The following is a 20,755-nucleotide window of genomic DNA, read 5'->3' on the forward strand; positions in this document are numbered from 1 at the left end:
GGTAAGAACTCCATCTCACTCCCTAAGCCCCAGAGATACATCTGGGAACCAGGGACATCCAGGGCACAGCAGCTACCCAAACCCCACCCCTCCGGAATTCCACTTCCCTTCGGCCCCTGCCTGGTCCCTGGGACTGGAGCAGACACAGAGTCGGTCTGCTCCTGTCCTGTGGAGAAACTGAATCCTGAGTCATCCAGGAGCCACTGCACTCAGAGCAGCTGGTAAGAACTCCATCCCACTCCCTAAGCCCCAGAAATACATCTGGGAGCCAGGGACATCCTGGGCACAGCAGCTACCCAAACCCCGCCCCTCCGGAATTCCACTTCCCTTCGGCCCCTGCCTGGTCCCTTGGACTGGAGCAGACACAGAGTCGGTCTGCTCCTGTCCTGTGGAGAAACTGAATCCTGAGTCATCCAGGAGCCACAGCACTCAGAGCAGCTGGTAAGAACTCCATCTCACTCCCTAAGCCCCAGAAATACATCTGGGAGCCAGGGACATCTAGGGCACAGCAGCTACCCAAACCCTGCCCCTCCGGAATTCCACTTCCCTTCGGCCCCTGCCTGGTCCCTGGGACTGGAGCAGACACAGAGTAGGTCTGCTCCTGTCCTGTGGAGAAACTGAATCCTGAGTCATCGAGAAGCCACTACACTCAGAGCAGCTGAAACTGAATTCTGAGTCATCAGGGACCCACTGCACTCAGAGCAGCTGGAGCCACTGCACTCAGAGCAGCTGACACAGAGTTGGTCTGCTCCTGTCCTGTGGAGAAACTGAATCCTGAGTCATCTAGGAGCCACTGCACTCAGAGCAGCTGAAACTGAATCCTGAGTCATCGAGAACCCACTGCACTCAGAGCAGCCGAGGAGCCACTGCACTCAGAACAGAAGGATTACCAGATCCAAGAGGTGGCCTGAGTCCCAGGAGTTCTTCCACCCGGGAGATTAGGGGCATAAGACCACAGAGACCTCTGGACTCCGAGGAGCTCTGCAATAAGCAAGATAACTGGAAATACAGATTCCAATCTTACACAGAGAGGGCAGGTACCACTAGAGTTACCCAGATGGCGAAAGGCAAGCGCAAGAACATATGCAACAGAAACCAAAGTTTCTTGGCATCATCAGTGCCCAGTTCTCCCAATATAGCAAGCCCTGAACACCCCTTCACACCTGAAAAGCAGGATTCAGAATTAAAATCACTTCTCATGATGATGATAGAGGATTATAAGAAGGAATTAAGTAACTCCCTTAAAGAAATACAGGAGAGTACAAGTAAACAGATAGAAGCCCTTAAGAGGAATCACAGAAATCCCTTAAAGAAATGCAAGAAAACACAAAGAAGGAATTAAACAAAAACATTCAGGATCTGAAACTGGAAATAGAAACAATAAAGAAAGTTCAAAGGGAGACAACCATGGAGATAGAAAACCTAAGAAAGAGATCAGGAGTCACAGACGCAAGCATCACCAACCGAATACAAGAGATAGAAGAGAGAATCTCAAATGCAGAAGATACGGTGGAAAATATTGACACAGTTGTCAAAGAAAATGAAAAAAGCAAAAAACTCCTAACTCAAAACATCCAGGAAATCCAGGACACAATGAGAAGACCAAACCTAAGGATAATAGGTATAGATGAGAATGAAGATTCCCAACTTAAAGGGCCAGTAAATATCTTCAACAAAATCATTGAGGAAAATTTCCCTAACCTAAAGAACAAGATGCCCATAAACATACAAGAAGCCTACAGAACACCAAATAGACTAGACCAGAAAAGAAATACCTCCCGTCACATAATAATCAAAACATCAGATGCACAAAACAAAGAAAAAATACTAAAAGCAGTAAGGGAAAAAGGTCAAGTAACATATAAAGGCAGACCTATAAGAATTACACCAGACTTCTCACCAGAGACTATAAAAGCCAGAAGAGCCTGGACGGACATCATACAGACCCTAAGAGAACACAATTGCCAGCCCAGATTACTATACCCAGCAAAACTCTCAATCAATATAGATGGTGAAACCAAGATATTCCATGACAAAACCAAATTTGCACAATATCTTCCCACAAACCCAGCACTTCAAAGGATAATGGATGGAAAACGCCAACACAAGGAGGGAAACTACAACCTAGAAAAAGCAAGGAAGTAATCTTCCAACAACCCCAAAAGAAGATAACTATACAAACATAACTTTACCTCTAATAACAAAAATAACAGGAAGCCACAATCATTTTTCCTTAATATCTCTTAACATCAATGGTCTCAATTCCCCAATAAAAAGACGCAGACTAGCAGACTGGATACACAAACAAGACCCAGAATTTTGCTGCATACAAGAAACACACCTCAGTGACAAAGACAGACACTACCTCAGAATAAAAGGGTGGAAAACAATTTTCCAAGCCAATGGTCCCAAGAAACAAGCTGGAGTAGCCATTCTAATATCAAATAAAATCGACTTCCATCCAAAATTAATCAAAAAAGATAAGGAAGGACACTTCATACTCATCAAAGGAAAAAGCTACCAAGGTGAACTCTCAATTCTGAACATCTATGCCCCAAATGCAAGGGCACCTACATACATAAAAGAAACTTTACTAAAGCTCAAAACACACATTACACCTCACACAATAATAGTGGGGGATTTCAACACCCCACTCTCAGCAATGGACAGATCATGGAAACAGAAACTAAACCGAGACAGTTTGACATTAACTGAAGTTATGAACCGAATGGACTTAACAGACATCTATAGAACATTTCATCCTAAAACAAAAGAATATACCTTTTTCTCAGCACCTCATGGTACCTTCTCCAAAATAGACCATATAATTGGTCACAAAACAAGCCTCTACAGATACAAATAGATTGAAATAATCCCTTGCCTCTTATCAGATCACCATGGAATAAGACTGGTCTTTAATAATGACAAAACCAATGGAAAACCCATGTGCACATGGAAACTGAACAACTCTCTACTCAATGATGACTTGGTCAAGGAAGAAATAAAGAAAGAAATTAAAGACTTTTTAGATTTCAATGAAAATGAGGACACATCATACCAAAACTTGTGGGACTCCATGAAGGCAGTGCTAAGAGGAAAACTCATAGCTCTAAGTGCCTACAAAAAGAAACTGGAAAGAGCACACACTAACAAGTTGACTGCACAACTAAAAGCCCTAGAACAAAAAGAAGCAAATACACCCAGGAGGAGTAGAAGGCAGGAAATAATCAAACTCAGGGCTGAAATCAACCAAATAGAAACTGAAAGAACAATACAAAATATCAATAAAACCAGGAGTTGGTTCTTTGAGAAAATCAACAAGATAGATAAACCGTTAGCCAGATTAACCAGAGGGCACAGAGAGAGTATCCAAATTAATAAAATCAGAACTGAAAAGGGAGACATAACAACAGAAACGGAAGAAATTAAAAAAATCATCAGATCCTACTACAAAGGCCTATACTCAACAAAACTGGAAAACCTGGATGAAATGGACAATTTCCTAGACAGATACCAGGTACCAAAATTAAACCAGGAGCAGATAAACCATCTAAATAGTCCCATAACCCCTCAGGAAATAGCAGCAGTCATTAAAAGTCTCCCCACTAAAAAAAGCCCAGGACCAGATGGTTTTAGTGCTGAATTCTATCAGACCTTCAAGGAAGACCTAATACCAATTCTCTTCAAACTATTCCACAAAATAGAGACAGAAGGAACACTACCCAATTCGTTCTATGAAGCTACAATTACACTCATTCCCAAACCCCACAAGGACCCAACAAAGAAAGAGAACTTCAGACCAATCTCCCTTATGAACATCGATGCAAAAATACTCAATAAAATTCTAGCAAACCGAATCCAAGACCACATCAAAACAATCATCCATCATGATCAAGTAGGTTTTATCCCAGGAATGCAGGGATGGTTCAATATTCGGAAATCCATCAATGTAATCCACTATATAAACAAACTTAAAGAAAAAAACCATATGATTATCTCACTAGATGCTGAGAAAGCATTTGACAAAATTCAACATCCCTTCATGATAAAAGTCTTGGAAAGATCAGGAATTCAAGGCCCCTACCTAAACATAGTAAAAGCAATTTACAGCAAACCAGTAGCCAACATCAAGCTAAATGGAGAGAAACTTGAAGCAATCCCACTAAGATCAGGGACTAGACAAGGCTGCCCACTCTCCCCCTACCTATTCAATATAGTACTGGAAGTCTTAGCCAGAGCAATTAGACAACAAAAAGAAGTCAAAGGGATACAAATAGGAAAGGAAGAAGTCAAAATATCACTATTTGCAGATGATATGATAGTATACTTAAGTGACCCCCAAACTTCCACCAGAGAACTCCTAAACCTGATAAACAACTTCAGCAAAGTGGCTGGTTATAAAATCAACTCAAACAAATCAGTAGCCTTCCTCTACATGAAAGATAAACAGACTGAAAAAGAAATTAGGGAAATGACACCCTTCACAATAGTTGCAAATAATATGAAATACCTTGGTGTGAATCTAACCAAGCAAGTGAAAGACCTGTATGACAAGAACTTCAAGTCTCTGAAGAAAGAAATTGAAGAAGATCTCAGAAGATGGAAAGATCTCCCATGCTCATGGATTGGCAGGATTAATATAATAAAAATGGCCATCTTGCCAAAAGCAATCTACAGATTCAATGCAATCCCCATTAAAATCCCAACTCAATTCTTCACAGAGTTAGAAAAGGAAATTCTCAAATTCATATGGAATAACAAAAAACCTAGGATAGGGAAAACTATTCTCAACAATAAAAGAACTTCGGGAGGAATCACCATCCCTGATCTCAAGCTGTACTACAGAGCAATAGTGATAAAAACTACCTGGTATTGGTACAGAGACAGGCAGGAAGATCAATGGAATAGAATTGAAGACCCAGAAATGAACCCACACTCCTATGGTCACTTGATCTTTGACAAAGGAGCTAAAACTGTCCAGTGGAGAAAGGACAGCATTTTCAACAAATGGTGCTGGTTCAACTGGAGGACAACATGTAGAAGAATGAAAATTGATCCATTCTTATCCCCTTGTACAAAGCTCAAATCTAAGTGGATAAAGGACCTCCACATAAAACCAGATACACTGAAACTAATAGAAGAGAAGGTGGGGAAAAGCCTCGAATACTTGGGCACAGGGGAAAAGTTCCTGAACAGAACTCCAATGGCATATGCTCTAAGATCGAGAATTGACAAATGGGACTTCATAAAATTGCAAAGTTTCTGTAAGGCAAAGGACACTGTCAATAGGACAAAACGACAACCAACAAATTGGGAAAAGATCTCTACCAATCCTTCATCTGATAGAGGGCTAATATCCAATATATACAAAGAACTCAAGAAATTAGACTCCAGGCAACCAAATTACCCTATTAAAAAATGGGGTATAGAGCTTAACAAAGAATTTTCAACAGAAGAAACTCGAATGGCCGAGAAGCACCTAAAGAAATGCTCGGCATCCTTAGTCGTCAGGGAAATGCAAATCAAAACAACCCTGAGATTCCATCTCACACCAGTCAGAATGGCTAAGATTAAAAACTCAGGTGATAGTAGATGCTGGCGAGGGTGTGGAGAAAGAGGAACACTCCTCCATTGTTGGTGGGACTGCAAGATGGTGCAACCACTTTGGAAATCAGTGTGGCGGTTCCTCAGAAAATTGGACATAGCATTACCCGAGGATCCAGCTATACCACTCCTAGGCATATACCCAGAAGGTGCTCGAACATATAATAAGGACATATGCTCAACTATGTTCATAGCAGCCTTATTTATAATAGCCAGGAGCTGGAAAGAACCCAGATGTCCTTCAACTGAGGAATGGATTAAAAAAATGTGGTATATTTACACAATGGAGTATTACTCAGCTATTAAAAACAATGAATTTGAGAGGTTCCTAGGTAAATGGATGGAACTAGAAATTATCATACTGAGTGAGGTAAGCCAATCACAAAAGAACACACATGGTATTCACTCACTGATTATTGGATATTAGCCCAGAACCTTAAAATGCCCAAGATGCAACTCACAGGCCACATGAAGTCCATAAAGAACGAAGACCAAGTGGGGGTGATTCGGTCCTTCTTAGAAGGAGCAACAAAATACTCAAGGGAGCAAATATGGAGACAAAGCGAGGGACAAAAACTGAAGGAGGGGCCGTCTGAAGACCTTTCCACCTGAGTATCCATCCCATGTGCAGTCACCAAAGGTAGATGCTGATGTGGAAGTCAGGAAGTGCATGCTGATAAGAGCCTGATATGGATGTCTCCTCAGAGGTCTTCAAGAGTCTGACATATTCAGAGGCAGATGCTCACAACTAGCCATTGAAGTGATCATGGGGTTCTCAATGGAGGAGTTAGAGTGAAGACTGAAGGAGCTGAAAGGATTTGTGGCCCCATGAGGAGAGCAACAATACCAACCAACCACAGCTCCCAGGGTCTAAACCACCAGCCTGGGAGCACTTATGGAGGGATCCAGGGCCTTAGCTGAATATATAAGAGTGGAGGGCCCTGCTGGGCACAGGTGGAAGATGAGATCCTTGACCTCATGAAGGCTGGACGCCCCAGGGGGTGGGAGTTTTGAGGGTGGGGAGGTGGGAGTGGGGGGGTAGATAGAGGTTACATCCACAAAGAAGAAGGAGGAGGTGTGAGGGGATTGGGGGTTCCTGGGTGGGTGGGGGATGGGGTAAGGGGACAACATATGAAATGTAAATAAAACATCCAATAAAAAAATTAAAAAAAAAAAAAAAAAAAAAAGAAGATCCTGGTAAATCACTATGCTATCATTCCTCCTGTGGACACAGTCAGCCACCCTCAAGTCCATCCCAATTACTAAGTGTCAGAATACAATACATAAAAACAAATTTTACCAGGAACCCCCAGTAGCCACAACTAGTAAGATTCCAAATAAATAGCCTAGCATGCAACAGTAAGACACTAAAACCTCTTAAGAACCAGAGAAAGCAACAGAAACTGATGAGCATAATATCTACCAAACTAAGGCAAAACAGATACTGGCACCTAGAATTACAATCTTCCCAAATGTAGATGCCTAAATGATAGCCTAAAAAACAATTAATGACGAACAGATAATATAAATTAGAGTCCAGCAACCTTATCACAGTAGGCAATAAGAACTGCAGTGTAGCTGAAGCATAAGACAAAGACCTTAAAATAACTTTTATAGATATGAAAGGGAAAATGAATAAATCCCTTGAAGAAATCTATAAAAACACAAACAATGGAAATAAATGAATAAAACAGTTTAAGACCTGAAAGTGGAAACAGAGTCAATAGGGAAAACTCAAAGAGGGAAATCTAGAAATAAAAAATTTAGGAACTCAAACAGGAAACTCATAGGCAAGCCTTACCAACAGAACACAGAAGATAGAATAAAGACTCTTCAGCATTGAAGACATAATAGAAGAAATATATACCTCTGTCAAAGAAAATGTTAAAAAATTTGTAGGCACAAAACATCCAGGAATTCTAAGACAGTAGGAAAACATAAAATTTATGAATAATAGGAATAGAAGGAGGAGGAGGAGGAGGAGAAGGAGGAGGAGGAGGAGGAGGAGGAGGAGGAGGAGGAGGAGGAGGCGGCGAAGTGGCAGCGGTGGCAGCAGCAGCAGCAACAACAACAACTCAGGTCAAAGGTGCAGAAAATATTTTCAACAAAACCATAGAAGAAAATTTCCCTAACCTAAAGAAGTGAATGCTTATCAAAGCACAAGAAGAGTGCTGAACACCAAGTATACTGGACCAGAACAGAAACTCCCCTGAGCTCACATTGAAACACTAGAACAAAGAAATTAATATTAAAACCTGAACAGAAACAAAGACCAAGTAACATATAATGACAAAACTATTAGATGAAAACTTGAATTTTAATGGAGATTCTAAAAGCCGGAAGGGTCTGGGTAAATCCTCTTCAAACTCTAAAAGATAACAGGTGTCAGCCCACACCTTGTATATCCAGAGAAAACTCCAATCACAATTAGATGGAGAAAATGAGACATAGCATGAGAAACCCAAATTTAAGTAATATCTATTTACAAATCTAACACTGTAGAAAGCAGTAGGAAAAAAAAAACACTCCAATCTAAATCAGTTAACCATACCCAAAGTCACAAAGGAGTAAATACCCACAGACCAGCAAATCAAGAGAGGAAACACAAACATACAAAACAAGAATAACAAAAAAATAATAACAATCAACAAACACTGGTCATTGATATCTCTCAACAATAATGGTCTTAATCTCCAAGTAAAAAGAAACAGACTAAAACAATGGAAGGAAAAACAGGATCAATCATTCTACTTCATACAACAAATATACCATAACATCAAGAATAGATATCACCTCAGAGTAAAATTTCAGAAAAATTTATTCAAAGCAAATATACATAAAAAAATGAACTGATAAAGTAGATTTCAACCAAACTAATCAGAAGAGCTAGGAAAAGGATACTATATACTCAACAAAGAAAAAAATCTAGCAAAATATTTCAATTCTTAACATCTATGCATGCCTCAAACACAAGGACATCCATGTTTGTAAAAGAAAGACTTCTACAGCTTAAAACATATATTGATCCTCACACACTGATAGTGGACATCTTTAGTACTCTACTCTTGCAAATAGACAGCTCAAATACTTGAATGATAAAATTTTAAACATTGCAGAAATAAATTAAGATGATGTCTAAAGATTGAAAGATTTGCCATGCTAGTGGATTAGTATTAATGTAGTATAAATGGATATCCTTCCAAAAGCAATCTAAAGATTCAATACAATCTCCATCAAAATTACAACAAAATTCTTCACTGATCTTGGCAGGAAAATTCTCAGCTTCATATGGAAATACAAAAAAGGACAGCTAAAATAATACCAAATAATAAAAACAACTATTGGAAGTATCACCATCTTTGACCTCAAACTGTCCGACAGAGCTATAGTAACAAATCCAACATGCAATTGCCACAAAAACAAACACATTCATCAATAGACTCACATCAACAACCCACATATAAATCCACACATATATGGACAAATGATTTCTAATAAAGAAGCTAGAAATATACACTGGAAAGACAGCATCTATAACAAATGGTGCCAATCAAACTAGATGGCTCTATGTAGAGTAACTCAAATTGATACATTCTTATCACCTGCTCATTTCCAAATGTATCAAAAACCTCTACATAAAACCTGATACACTGAACCTAAGAGAAATTGGGGAATAGTTTTGAACTACTTGTCACAGAAAAGACTTTCTAAACAGAATATTGTTAGCACAGATGCTAAGATCAATGACTAATGAATGGAACCTCATGAAACTGAAAAGCTTCTGTATGGCAAATGACATCATCATTTGGACCACGTTGAAGCCTACAGAATTGGAAACTATTTCGTCAACTATGCATGCAATATAGGGCTAATATCCAAATACATAAAGAACTAAAAAACATGTGGATATCAAGAAAATAAATAACCCAATTAAAAAGGGGGTAAAGATCTAAACAGAACTATTTCAGATGGCTAAGAAACACTTAAGAGATGTTCAACAACCTTAGCCATCAAGGAAATATAAGTCAAAACTATGCTAATATTTCTTCTTACACTCATCAGAATGGTTAAGATCAGTAACACAAGTGACTCCTCACATTGGAGAAGCTATGGAGTTTTTAATAATTCTGTATTTAAAAAAAGTTTTTGGTATCTAATCTTTAGAAGAAATGAATTGTGCAACTGTGTATGAAAAAATAAATGAGGAACACTATTAGAAAAAAACAAAACATTTGAAAACTGAAGAAAAATAGGTTTTACAAAAAAAATCAAAGAAAGGCTTAATTACCATATTTTCTCTTTACAATTATTATCCTTATTCTGTGATGGGGCAATGTAACTTCTCTTACAGCCTCAGGTAGGATAATGAATCCACAATATTTAAAGCTAGTATTAGAATCTTTAGATTTTAATACTAATGTTAGAAGTTTAGGATATAAAGCTGTTTGTATGAATGTAAACCAGAAGCAAATGTAAGATTAACAAATCCTATCCATTTCACTCAGTTCATGCTACTTTTTAGAAATAGTTAAATGTTATCTGACTACTACTGCCTTTATCTCCTTTTTAGTTAATTATCCACTCAGTTGTACATGTCAGTTCAGGTAGCTACTATCAAGCAAATCCAGAAAGGAAAGTACATTTATAGGAAAATTTCCAAAAAGGTTAAGAGCTATTTCAAATATTTATACTTCAAAAATAAATTATAAAGCTTTCTTTAAAATTTGTTCTTTAGATACTTGGGCACATAGTATGCATTGTTCATACAAAAGTTCATTCAATTAAAATTTTATGAACTGCTTTTATTTGCAAAAGATGTCAATGTGATGAATTAAATAAAAAATATGTGAATCATTTGGGAATAACGAAGGACAAAAAAGGCACAAGGGTTAGAAAGAAAGATTGGAAAAGTTAAAAGGTCTGGACTTAGTAGGCGAAGAGATGAATTATTGGTTCAAGTTTCACCATTGAAAACTGGAGATTTTCAGCAGATAGACAGTGGGTACTCAGAGATTGAAATCATGACCAGTCTTCAGCTGGTTTAGGAAATGTTAAAAATGAGTATTTTTTATCTTATTTTATCTCACTCATGAGAAAGAACTTATTGCTCTATTTCTAGGTTTAAATACTAAAACGTATCTTATTTAGTTGTTTACAGATTGGTAATATAATACTGTATTTTAAAATATTCCTTTAATGATTTGCAATAAAAGTAGTTTATTTGCAAAAGATAATAGCTGCATGAACTGCACTTATGTATGTACTTATTTTGATATCCATTAAATCAGCTTTGTCTTAGAACATACTAATCATACCTGAGTACAATAGAAGTTAATGCACGTTTCATGACCCTGTCTCCCAAGTCCAGAGGGATGAAAGTAAACAGATAGCTCTGTGGTAGAGTGGGGTAGGAGGACCAACTGCGAGAATTCAGAAAGACACAAGAAAACCAAAAATCAATACTTTTTTGAGGTGGAATGTTTGTGTGCCAAGTCTATGGCTTGTGTTTGCACAATAAATGTTAGGAATTACAAACATTATTTGTTTTGTATACCCAGGAGGGGGATAAAATCTGGAGTATAAAAAAAGATTAAATAAAATTAAAATAAAAAAAATTGTACTCAAGATTTGTAAATATATAGTAACTTCGGATAAAATTATATTTCTCAGAGAATATTATGAAATCTGATTAATAAAATGGGTCAGAAAATACAACCAGCATATTGAGCATAATTTACATATATAATTCCAATATTATATTAAAATGAGGTTGTTAAATAATAGATTATAATTCATGAACAAGTATAAAAGAGAATAAAATATCACTTTTTATACATCAAAATTTAAATTATTATTAGTGATTCTAATGAAAATATTGAATTAAAATTATAAAAGTACAATTTGAAAATGCTATTGTAGCAATCAGTTTAATGGATTTCTGAATATACTTACTGGTAATTTTCTGTTAAGCTCTATGACAAAATTTTCAGGATTACTGTTCTTTATTCTCAATTCTAAAGTTTCATGCGTAGGATTATATAAAGGAAGGGTTTGAATGATCTTCCTGGGAGGAAAAACAAAAGTAGTAAATTTGTTGGTGTTTATAAACTTATCAATGATATCATAGGCTTTTTCATTTTTTACTAAATTATATCCCCCTTAAAACCTGTTATTGCATAATATTTGCATATGTTTGAGAGAACAATGTCTGATTTGATTGTATAATACATGCCAATCCAAATTAAAAATAATGTTCCTCAATGAGAAAATTATATAATGCTACTCCTCTGCCATCTATAGATATATTAATCAAATGATCTAAACAAGGTTATGGACTACAGACACATATATCTAGTATCTGAATGTATATATATGTGTGTGTACATATTTCAAAATACATAAATTGAACATATAAATGTATATATAGCAATTAGAAGAAGGGACAATGTGTATATGCTTATTGTACTGGCTGGTTTTGTGTGTCAACTTGACACAAGCTGGAGTTAGCATAGAGAAAGGAGCCTCCCTTGAGGAAATGCCTCCATGAGATCCAGCTATAAGGCATTTTCTCAATTAGTGATCGAGGGTCATAGTGCCCATCATGGGTGGTGCCATCACTGTGCTTGGTAGTGTTGGGTTCTTTAAGAAAGCAAGCTGAGTAAACCAGGGGAAGCAAGCCAGTAAGTAACATGCCTCCATGGCCTCTGCATCAGCTCCTGCTTCCTAATCTGCTTGATATTTTGTTCATCAATAGAAACCCTGACTAAGACACTTAGTTTCAAATATAATTTGTAGAAAAATTAGTATTGTTGCAAAGTTGATTTACATATATTTATAATGAAAGAATCATAGTTTTTGAAATAGAAAAAAAATAACTAAGGTCTTAGTAAATCAGTCTTAGTAAATAGCATGTGAAGAAATCTATGGTTTCAAATCAGTACTAACCAAAGCTCATTGTATAAAATGTCTATTCATGCCAGGAGAATAGGGTATGATACTATTACACTAGTAGTGAATGCAATGACACTGAACAACAGGTCAGAAGACTGAATAGAAACGGCCTCTCATATCACCCTAAGGCACCTGATTATCCTTTGAAAGAGTCAAGTAGCTTTGACTAGTTGCTTTTGTTTAAGCAAGTATGATGTTTTCATCATGAAAACTGGGTGGAAAATAATGTACAGTGATTAGGAAGAGGAAGCACAGTAACTACTTGTGATTATTATGGTATTAAAATCCAGCTGCGAAACAAGGAAGGCTCAAGTAGCAGCAATAGGGGAAAATTAAGTGTTTGCATGAGTAATAATAGGGAGAAGAAATGCAAATTACTGTGAGCTTTTGTTTGGCAGGGAAAGGAATAAGGAGAAAGTCTATTTATGGACCTATTACTCATGTGAATGGTTCCTTAGACAATCGTCTGATTGATGTAGAAAATAGCAGTTAATATTATATTTGTACATGGAAGTCAGACACAAAAGCTAAAATTTGTATAATTTCTCTTTATTTAGTATCTAAAATAGAGAAGGAAATCAAACTTGTATTTGCTAAGTCAAGGGGGAGAGATCAAATTACAGTGACAGGTTAATGGAACTGTTTCCTTTAGGATGGCAAAAATGGCGTGAAAGGTGGTGGTCTGTAGTTGCACAGCATTATAAAATAATACTGTATTGCATACTTTAAAATGGTTAATTTATGTTATGTGGACATTTTCTTTAAAAAAAAGAAAGAATCAGAAAACTAAAATAGGAAATGAAAATGAAAGGTTAGGTTAGATAAATGAGTAGGAAATAAAATATATTATTACACTGAGCACGAATAGATACGATTCTCCTTCAAGTGTGTGTGTGTGTGTGTGTGTGTGTGTGCGTGCGTGCGTGTATGTGTGTGTGCATATGGGTACACATATACACTCCAGAATAAGGTAGAAAAAAAAGAATAAACTATCCAATGTTGACTTCTGATCTCCATTCACAGATCAGAGAATAAATGCTATGCTTTCACACAACAAAACTGTATATACACATGCTCACACAATAAAAATAAACGTTTAATTGGTAGGCAAAAAAAAGTGGCCTACTATTCACAGTTGCTTATGGCATATACTCATCTTTGAGCAAACAAAACTTCAACCAGATCTCTCTCTTACCCTGAACTCAACTTGTTTGTAAGCTTAATTCATATGTGCACAAGAACAAGTTCAACTCCCCCCAGTGTCTACTGGGAATGGGCTGTTAGATTCTTCAGATTAGTTTCTTTTATCCAGTTTTCTTCTACTTTTTTTTTAACTTCCTTTTCCATTTTATTTTGTAAGCCTTAATATGAGAGGAGCTTGTTCTGTACTGTAGTAGTCCCTTTCCCTCCATTGCAAGCATGTTTGGTAGGGAACTCTTAACCATTCCCCAATCTGTTTCTTTGATAGATTTTCATATTAGAAATGTGTTTACTTTGTATTTTAAAAGGTTAAATGCTTTACAACAGTGTTTTTTTTCTTTTTATATAATGAAATTAATTACTAAACAAAACTTACTTTCCAAGATCACACTGCATTTCTGGTATTCTCTTTGATTTTGGAAGTTCAGTTGTTAGTTTAAGTAAATACCAGAACTCTTCACCCATTTCAGGCTGAAAGATAATGCTGTTGTAGAGAAATTTTAAAAATCTTGTTAATTGTTTTAGTTTATATAATAAAAGTGGAAGATCAAAATATAAAATGGTAGAAATATCTAGTTTCAAATATAGTATATTTAATCACTACTGCATTATATATTCTAGTCCTACCATAAATGTATTTGTAATTTTTACATTTTGGGTGGGACGATGAATTCAGTAACGAAAAGAAATATTGTTATTATTATAGATTTAATAAATGTTTATTGAATGAATGGAAACTGATTATATTTTAAATGTCAGTGTTTAAAAAATTCCAGTTTATAGTTGTAGTTAAATCAAATATATTTTGTTGAACTGAATGGATGCACACATTTTTGTGAAGGTCATTATAAATATGTAGTTTTAAAGAACACTTTTATAATCAGCATTAGCTCCCCTCTCAGAAGATGGTGTTTGTAAAATTATAAATTTATCACTGAGTTGATTCTCAGCTTTATTGTATTGTTTTATATAACATTGATCAAATCATTTAAATTTTTGAGTTTGAATTTCTTTTTTATAAAAATGGGATGAGTCAATCCGCCCTGCTGATTCTTGTACATTTTATGTACATCAAATATATACCAAGTTAATACTAGAATAAGCAAGTAATGATAAGAAGCCTAGAGAATGCCTTCTCATACATACAAATAAAGAAAACTTAAGTTTCAATTGGTACTTATAAAGCCTAGGGTCACATTAGAGAAATGAGAGAACCCCACATTTCTAATGGTAATGTAATACAAGATTTTAAAATAGCATCCTGCTCTCCTTTTCTTCTTTTAAACACCCTGTTCCTCTTCCTCTGGTTCCTCTTTTTAATATTTTTTGAGACAGGGCCACATTTTAGTTCAAAATGATCTAGAACTCACTATGTAATATGTGCTTGCCTCTTACTCAAAGATCCCTCTGTCTCTTGAGTAGTGGGATTACAAATGCAACCAACCATGTTATTCTTTTCCTGATTTACACTATTATGGATTTTATTTGTTAAGGTTTAACATATGTATTATTTTAGTACCCCTTCATTAAAATTATAAGTAGTAATTTTCATATATTGTGAGAAGTAATATGAGACAATGTATTCATAAAACTATACTAACATACTCCTAATATAAGTATGTATATATGTGTATGTGTATATTTTCAGTAGAAGATAATATTTAAAATATAAATTTGTCTATGTCTTATAAGCAAATGATTTATAGCTAATTACTCAAAAGGAGAATTGAATTTTTAATCAAGAAAAGTAAAAGTTAAAACCCTAGTTCTCCTGAACTATCCTCAGTTCAGTTGTTGGACTAAGGAATGTTTGTTTAGTGAAAAAGAAAAATAAGAAATGCTAAAATATTTTAATTTGATTATTTCAGTGAATAGTAATTTTGCATTGAAGTAAATGAAAATAATTACTTCTTATCAGAGAATAGTATGTATGTCAGTAAACAAAGTATGTAAAGCAATAATTTTAAAGCTCTATCTTCAAAGGCTCAACAACAAATTACAATATAAGCCCAAAACACACCTTTCTTCTTTATAGCCTGTGCTTGCAGGAGAATACCATACAATATAGTTCACACTTTCCAATGAACCTAGTTTCATTTCTGCTGGTCCACTAAGGGCAGAAGATGTTAATTTTACATCCAAACAAACAGGACTATTTTTTGAATTGACAATAGGAATTTCAATGCACGTTGTCTCCTAGGATTATGAAAGAAAAAAGATATGATCAATTTTGTGGTCAAGAAAATCATTTCTCTAAGGAAGCAAACAGAAAAAAAATATAGTATTACTGAAGGCCATTTGTGTTATTTTGTTTTTGTTTCCAGGTACAATACTAAAAATATCTTTATTAAATCTTAATCTCATATATGTTATCCTCAATTAATCTTGACAAACAATATCAGATTATAAAACAGCTTTAATAGCAAGCACTCCAGAAAGAGTTAACATAATTAAGATATGTTTTTCATCAATAGCATTATTACCATGAGGTCAATTTTCCATCATTTCTTATACAAATAATTCAGCGATAGAATGATTTCTAAGCAATTTGATGAAGCTTGTAAGACTACTATAGAACTTAGAATATAAAGAAGTTTCCAGGGGTCAAACAAATAAAAATAAATACAGGAGAGTTGTATGTCAAAACTACAAATATGATCAACTACAATAAACTACACACTGGTCTATCAATTCTGCCTAGAGCTGGAGAAAAAAAGAAACGGAAGGAAAGCACTTGGGCTTGTTCATTTATCCTCATCTACTATTCAGATTGGTCTCACAAACAGTGTTAATTTAAGAACATGATACACACACTCTCTAAGAAGTAAAAATAAAGAAAACAAACCCTACCAAATCAAGAAGAAACAAACCAACCAACAACAAACACTAGGCTCATACTCTCTCTTATGCTTTCTGGTACTATTTTATTATTATCTTTGATTCTATTTTATTTCTGAAAAATCATCCTGGGTCAGGACAGCCAAAATGTTTGTGACCAAGCCCAACAACACCTGAGCTCAATAACCAAGACCCATATAGAAAAGAAAAGTGACACTCTACAAGTTCTCTTCTCAATTCTGCATGCACACTGTAGCAAATACACATGTATAATCACACACAACTGTAATAAAATTCAAAGAAAACAATGTATTTGACCTCTTCACATTTTAAGAACTACACATTAAATATGCAAGGTCTGGCTTGCCATATTTTTTGAAATTAATTTGAAATATAATTGAAAGATATTTCTCCAAAGCATTTAAAGACTAGACTGACTAATATAAATATATTCCTTTGAAATGCGTGTTTTAAGGATAGAAACTGAGTGTATAACTGTTATATTTGCCAAATGACAGTTTATGAAGATTTACTGAGCTCTTACCAGAGCAATACAATGAAGTTCAATTGTATCTACAGGAGGTCCAGGGGAGCTATGAATTTCAAGATGATACCAGATTTTTAGAGTTTTAACCTTTTGATCTGAAACAAAACAAAACAAAGCAAAATAAAAATAAAGAAACAACAACAAACAAGCACTTCTTAATATGGGGCTAAAAATTTTTGATATTCATAAAGATATTTTGAAATTATCTTTCCTTTTCTATTTTCTTTGTTTTTCCTTGCACCTATTATGTAGTCCATGTTGCGATTGACCTCCCTATAATTCTCATGCCTTTCAGTATCAAATGCTGGAATTATGGTCACGCACTACCATGGTTGACATTTCAGTTACTTTTATTGGATTTACCAGGAAATGTGAGAACACCAGGAGCAGCCATCATTACAATTGTGAGCAGTAAGAGAAGCCCTGTCCTGTATGATGAGGCAAATATGCAAGGCTCCTGGTTTTATTCCTGTCTCAGCTATGCTTTCATTTCCACAGCATAATAAACTAATTTTAAGTCAAGCATTAATGCTCTGAAGGAAAAATACTTTTCCGTAGCTTGTAAAATATTCACATATTTATACAAAGAGATATCTACACAATTCATTTCAATGAAGCACTGTTCATTCTTAGTCATATAAGAATTTAGATTAAGGAAAGGGTCAGGAATATGAGGCTCAGGCTCCATGGGAGTACTTAAAAACTTCTAGCAATTTAATACCAAGAAAGCTAGAAAGAGGTTTAGGCAAAGTAGTGAAATGATGCTTAGGTCAGGATTCCCAGGTTTTCTTAGAGCAGAAATCTCTGCCACTGTTGATGCTAAAACTCTGGCACCAAAAGCTGAAATCTTGATCAGTCACAAAGTGTCTTCACAGGGAAGCACTGCAGGTGCATTAAGTGTCACATGAGGCCACACAGTCTTTTTATGTAGTAGATTTATTACAATCCCATGTAAAATTGTATACACATAGAGAAGCTTTTCAGAAGAGACAGATGCTGATAATGCCATTATTGTGAACTCCTAGTTCAAGGTAGCTGAGGACAAAGGTTGTTAGTAACTTAACCTATGTAATTTAATCTAGAATAATAGTTCTTAAAAACTTTCAAACTCAACAATATAATGTGACTATGCATACAATACACTGATAATGAGCAAACATCTTCAACCTGAGGCAACTCAACACTGGAAAGCCAAAGAATTCAGAAATGAGAAGTTGAGTTAATGAAAACAAGTACTCGGGCCAAATACATGTGCCACCACACTTAGACAGGCTCTTAGTTTTCACACACACACACACACACACACACACACACACACACACACACACACAGAGGGAGAGAGAGAGAGAGAGAGAGAGAGAGAGAGAGAGACAGAGAGGGAGAGAGAAATAAAAGGAGAATGAACCATCGTTTTCCAAATTTATATCTCATTTCTGCTTTTAACACAAGTGTAAATGTACCAGTGACAGTACATTTGGGGTGGTAGTGGTGATGTGTGTGTGGTGGTGGGGAATGATGTGTGTTGGTGTGTGTGTGTGCACATGCATGCATATGGGAAAACGGAGGAAGAGAGAGATTAGAGACAGAATAAAAGAAGACATCTATTGTCTCTAATTATGTTTTAAAGAACTGCAATACACATTCATTTAATCATGTAGTCAGGATATATTGTATGAGAGAAGAATAAAGGAAATTAAAAAAACCAAATATCTTCTTGGTATGCCTCTATGTACTTTTCCTTGAGAATTTTGCATCCTTGGATCCTTGTCTCTCTAATACCCTCTTATAACTCTGATATTCACACAACTCATTTTCTAGGATGCACATTCTGACTATTCCATTTCTCTACTATCACATTTCTCCTCTACAATACCTAAAAATATATGTTTTACAATATTTAAGATTTATAGGAAAATATAATATTATTAATGTTGTTCAATATGACCATCATATCCTATTTTAAATAAAAATATATTATAATATTGACAATATCTTCATTAATATCTTATCAGAAACACGGTATATATTCCTCATTTAATAACAAAAAAATGTAAAGCTTAGAACTAGTACAAAGACAGCCTTCATGGTGAGATATGACAATGTTGTTATTTTATGGCAGCAGAAATTCAGAAAATAGTTTATATAAAATTAAATTTGAAATAATACTGGCAGGCATAGGCAACACAGATTGAGATAGATATTATGCACTTAAAGTATATGTGTAATTTAAAGGTAAATTATGATCAGAATGATGATCCACAGTGCAATAACTAAATATACTAGCATAAGTTTACCTGAGTATTCCTCAAAAATAATGGTAGATGGATCTGATGGTGTTTCCTGAGAAGAGACGTCTCTCTCCGAATCTGTGTCTTCCTGTGAATCTTCCTCATCTCTGCTCTTAACAGAAAACATAATTGCACCTGCAAAATGTGGATACAGGATGTGAGCTAACCAGTAAGGAGTTTCTGAAATGGTTAGTCTTAATTAAGCATCAGAGTTACTACGACTAACATACCAAGCATAAATTCTAAATGGTAATACTAGAGTTAAATATTATGTGGCTATAGAAAAATTTAATGGAAATTATAGGAAACAGTATCAAATTCTTCATACTTGTTTTTCAAAAGATTTCCTGTAATAAGAAAACTTAGCCAATAATTAGTCTGCACTAGCTTTTAGTAACAGTGATCCTGGATGATTGTGCTTACCTATGTTCTTCCTCAGACACTTATAATATTGCTACTTATTATCTCATTTGAAAACTATTTTGTTTTATATAATTGTAAATAGCATAGTATTCAAAGTTTAACCTTTCATGTGAAAATTTAACACATATAATATTTCACACTTTGTCATAAAATTATTACTGTCAAAAATATCCATTTTAATTTTATTATATTAAATTGGACTCATTCAAAATCGGTAGTAATATTAAAAACTGGGGCTAAAATAATTACATTTAAAAATATACAAGTCATCATGTATATGTTTATGTTTACTATATCAAAATGTTAAATTGGTAATTTTTTTAAACTTTGAGTCCTACACCAAAATATTTGAAATGGACGTTTTCTGGGCTTGATGCTGTACTATTAAACCAGAGGAGTAGTTTATGGATTCCTTTGAGCAGATATTATACCTTTGGTGGGTTTTCAATATCTGTTTTATGAAACATTTTACTATCATCAGTAGAACATTCATTGTTTCTTCCACAGTGAAAGACAGAAGGTCAAGATTTGGCAGGAACTAGGAAATTCATAGTCACCAGCCTATCTCCCCTTCCACTGTTAGTTCATGCTTTATTTGAATGAATATATATGCTATTATTAAAACAAATGCCACCAATTTACTGCATTTATTCATATTTTTAAATGATCATTCATGCCTAATAATATCAAGAAGGCATGGAAATCTTATTCTTATTTGCCCTTGAATATCTAGAACTGTTTTTTTCCTATTATTTCCATGAAAATTTCAGGCTTTTAAAATAAGAAAATAAGGACTACATGATCCACCATAATTCTTGAAATCATCACAACACATTAATTTAATTTAATAATTATCTCAGATAGTTTGTTTATTCAACAGTAATTTAAATTATTAATCTATATT

General features: G+C 35.0%; 1 protein-coding gene across 1 annotated transcript in view; it reads right to left on the reverse strand.

Moving 5' to 3' along the window:
- Cfap47 (cilia and flagella associated protein 47) overlaps positions 1–20,755 on the reverse strand; it is a 230,304-nt gene that overhangs the window by 50,530 nt on the left and 159,019 nt on the right. The window contains exons 51-56 of the mRNA XM_028769943.1: positions 19,435–19,563; positions 17,138–17,235; positions 15,776–15,951; positions 14,132–14,239; positions 11,557–11,668; positions 10,920–11,024 (exon numbers count right to left, since the gene is read on the reverse strand). Of these exons, the coding sequence (XP_028625776.1) occupies positions 10,920–11,024; positions 11,557–11,668; positions 14,132–14,239; positions 15,776–15,951; positions 17,138–17,235; positions 19,435–19,563 (728 nt within the window). The remainder of the gene's footprint in view (positions 1–10,919; positions 11,025–11,556; positions 11,669–14,131; positions 14,240–15,775; positions 15,952–17,137; positions 17,236–19,434; positions 19,564–20,755) is intronic.

This window comes from Grammomys surdaster, unplaced genomic scaffold (assembly GCF_004785775.1).
Source record: "Grammomys surdaster isolate TR1022 unplaced genomic scaffold, NIH_TR_1.0 195, whole genome shotgun sequence".
NCBI classification, from domain to species: domain Eukaryota; kingdom Metazoa; phylum Chordata; class Mammalia; order Rodentia; family Muridae; genus Grammomys; species Grammomys surdaster.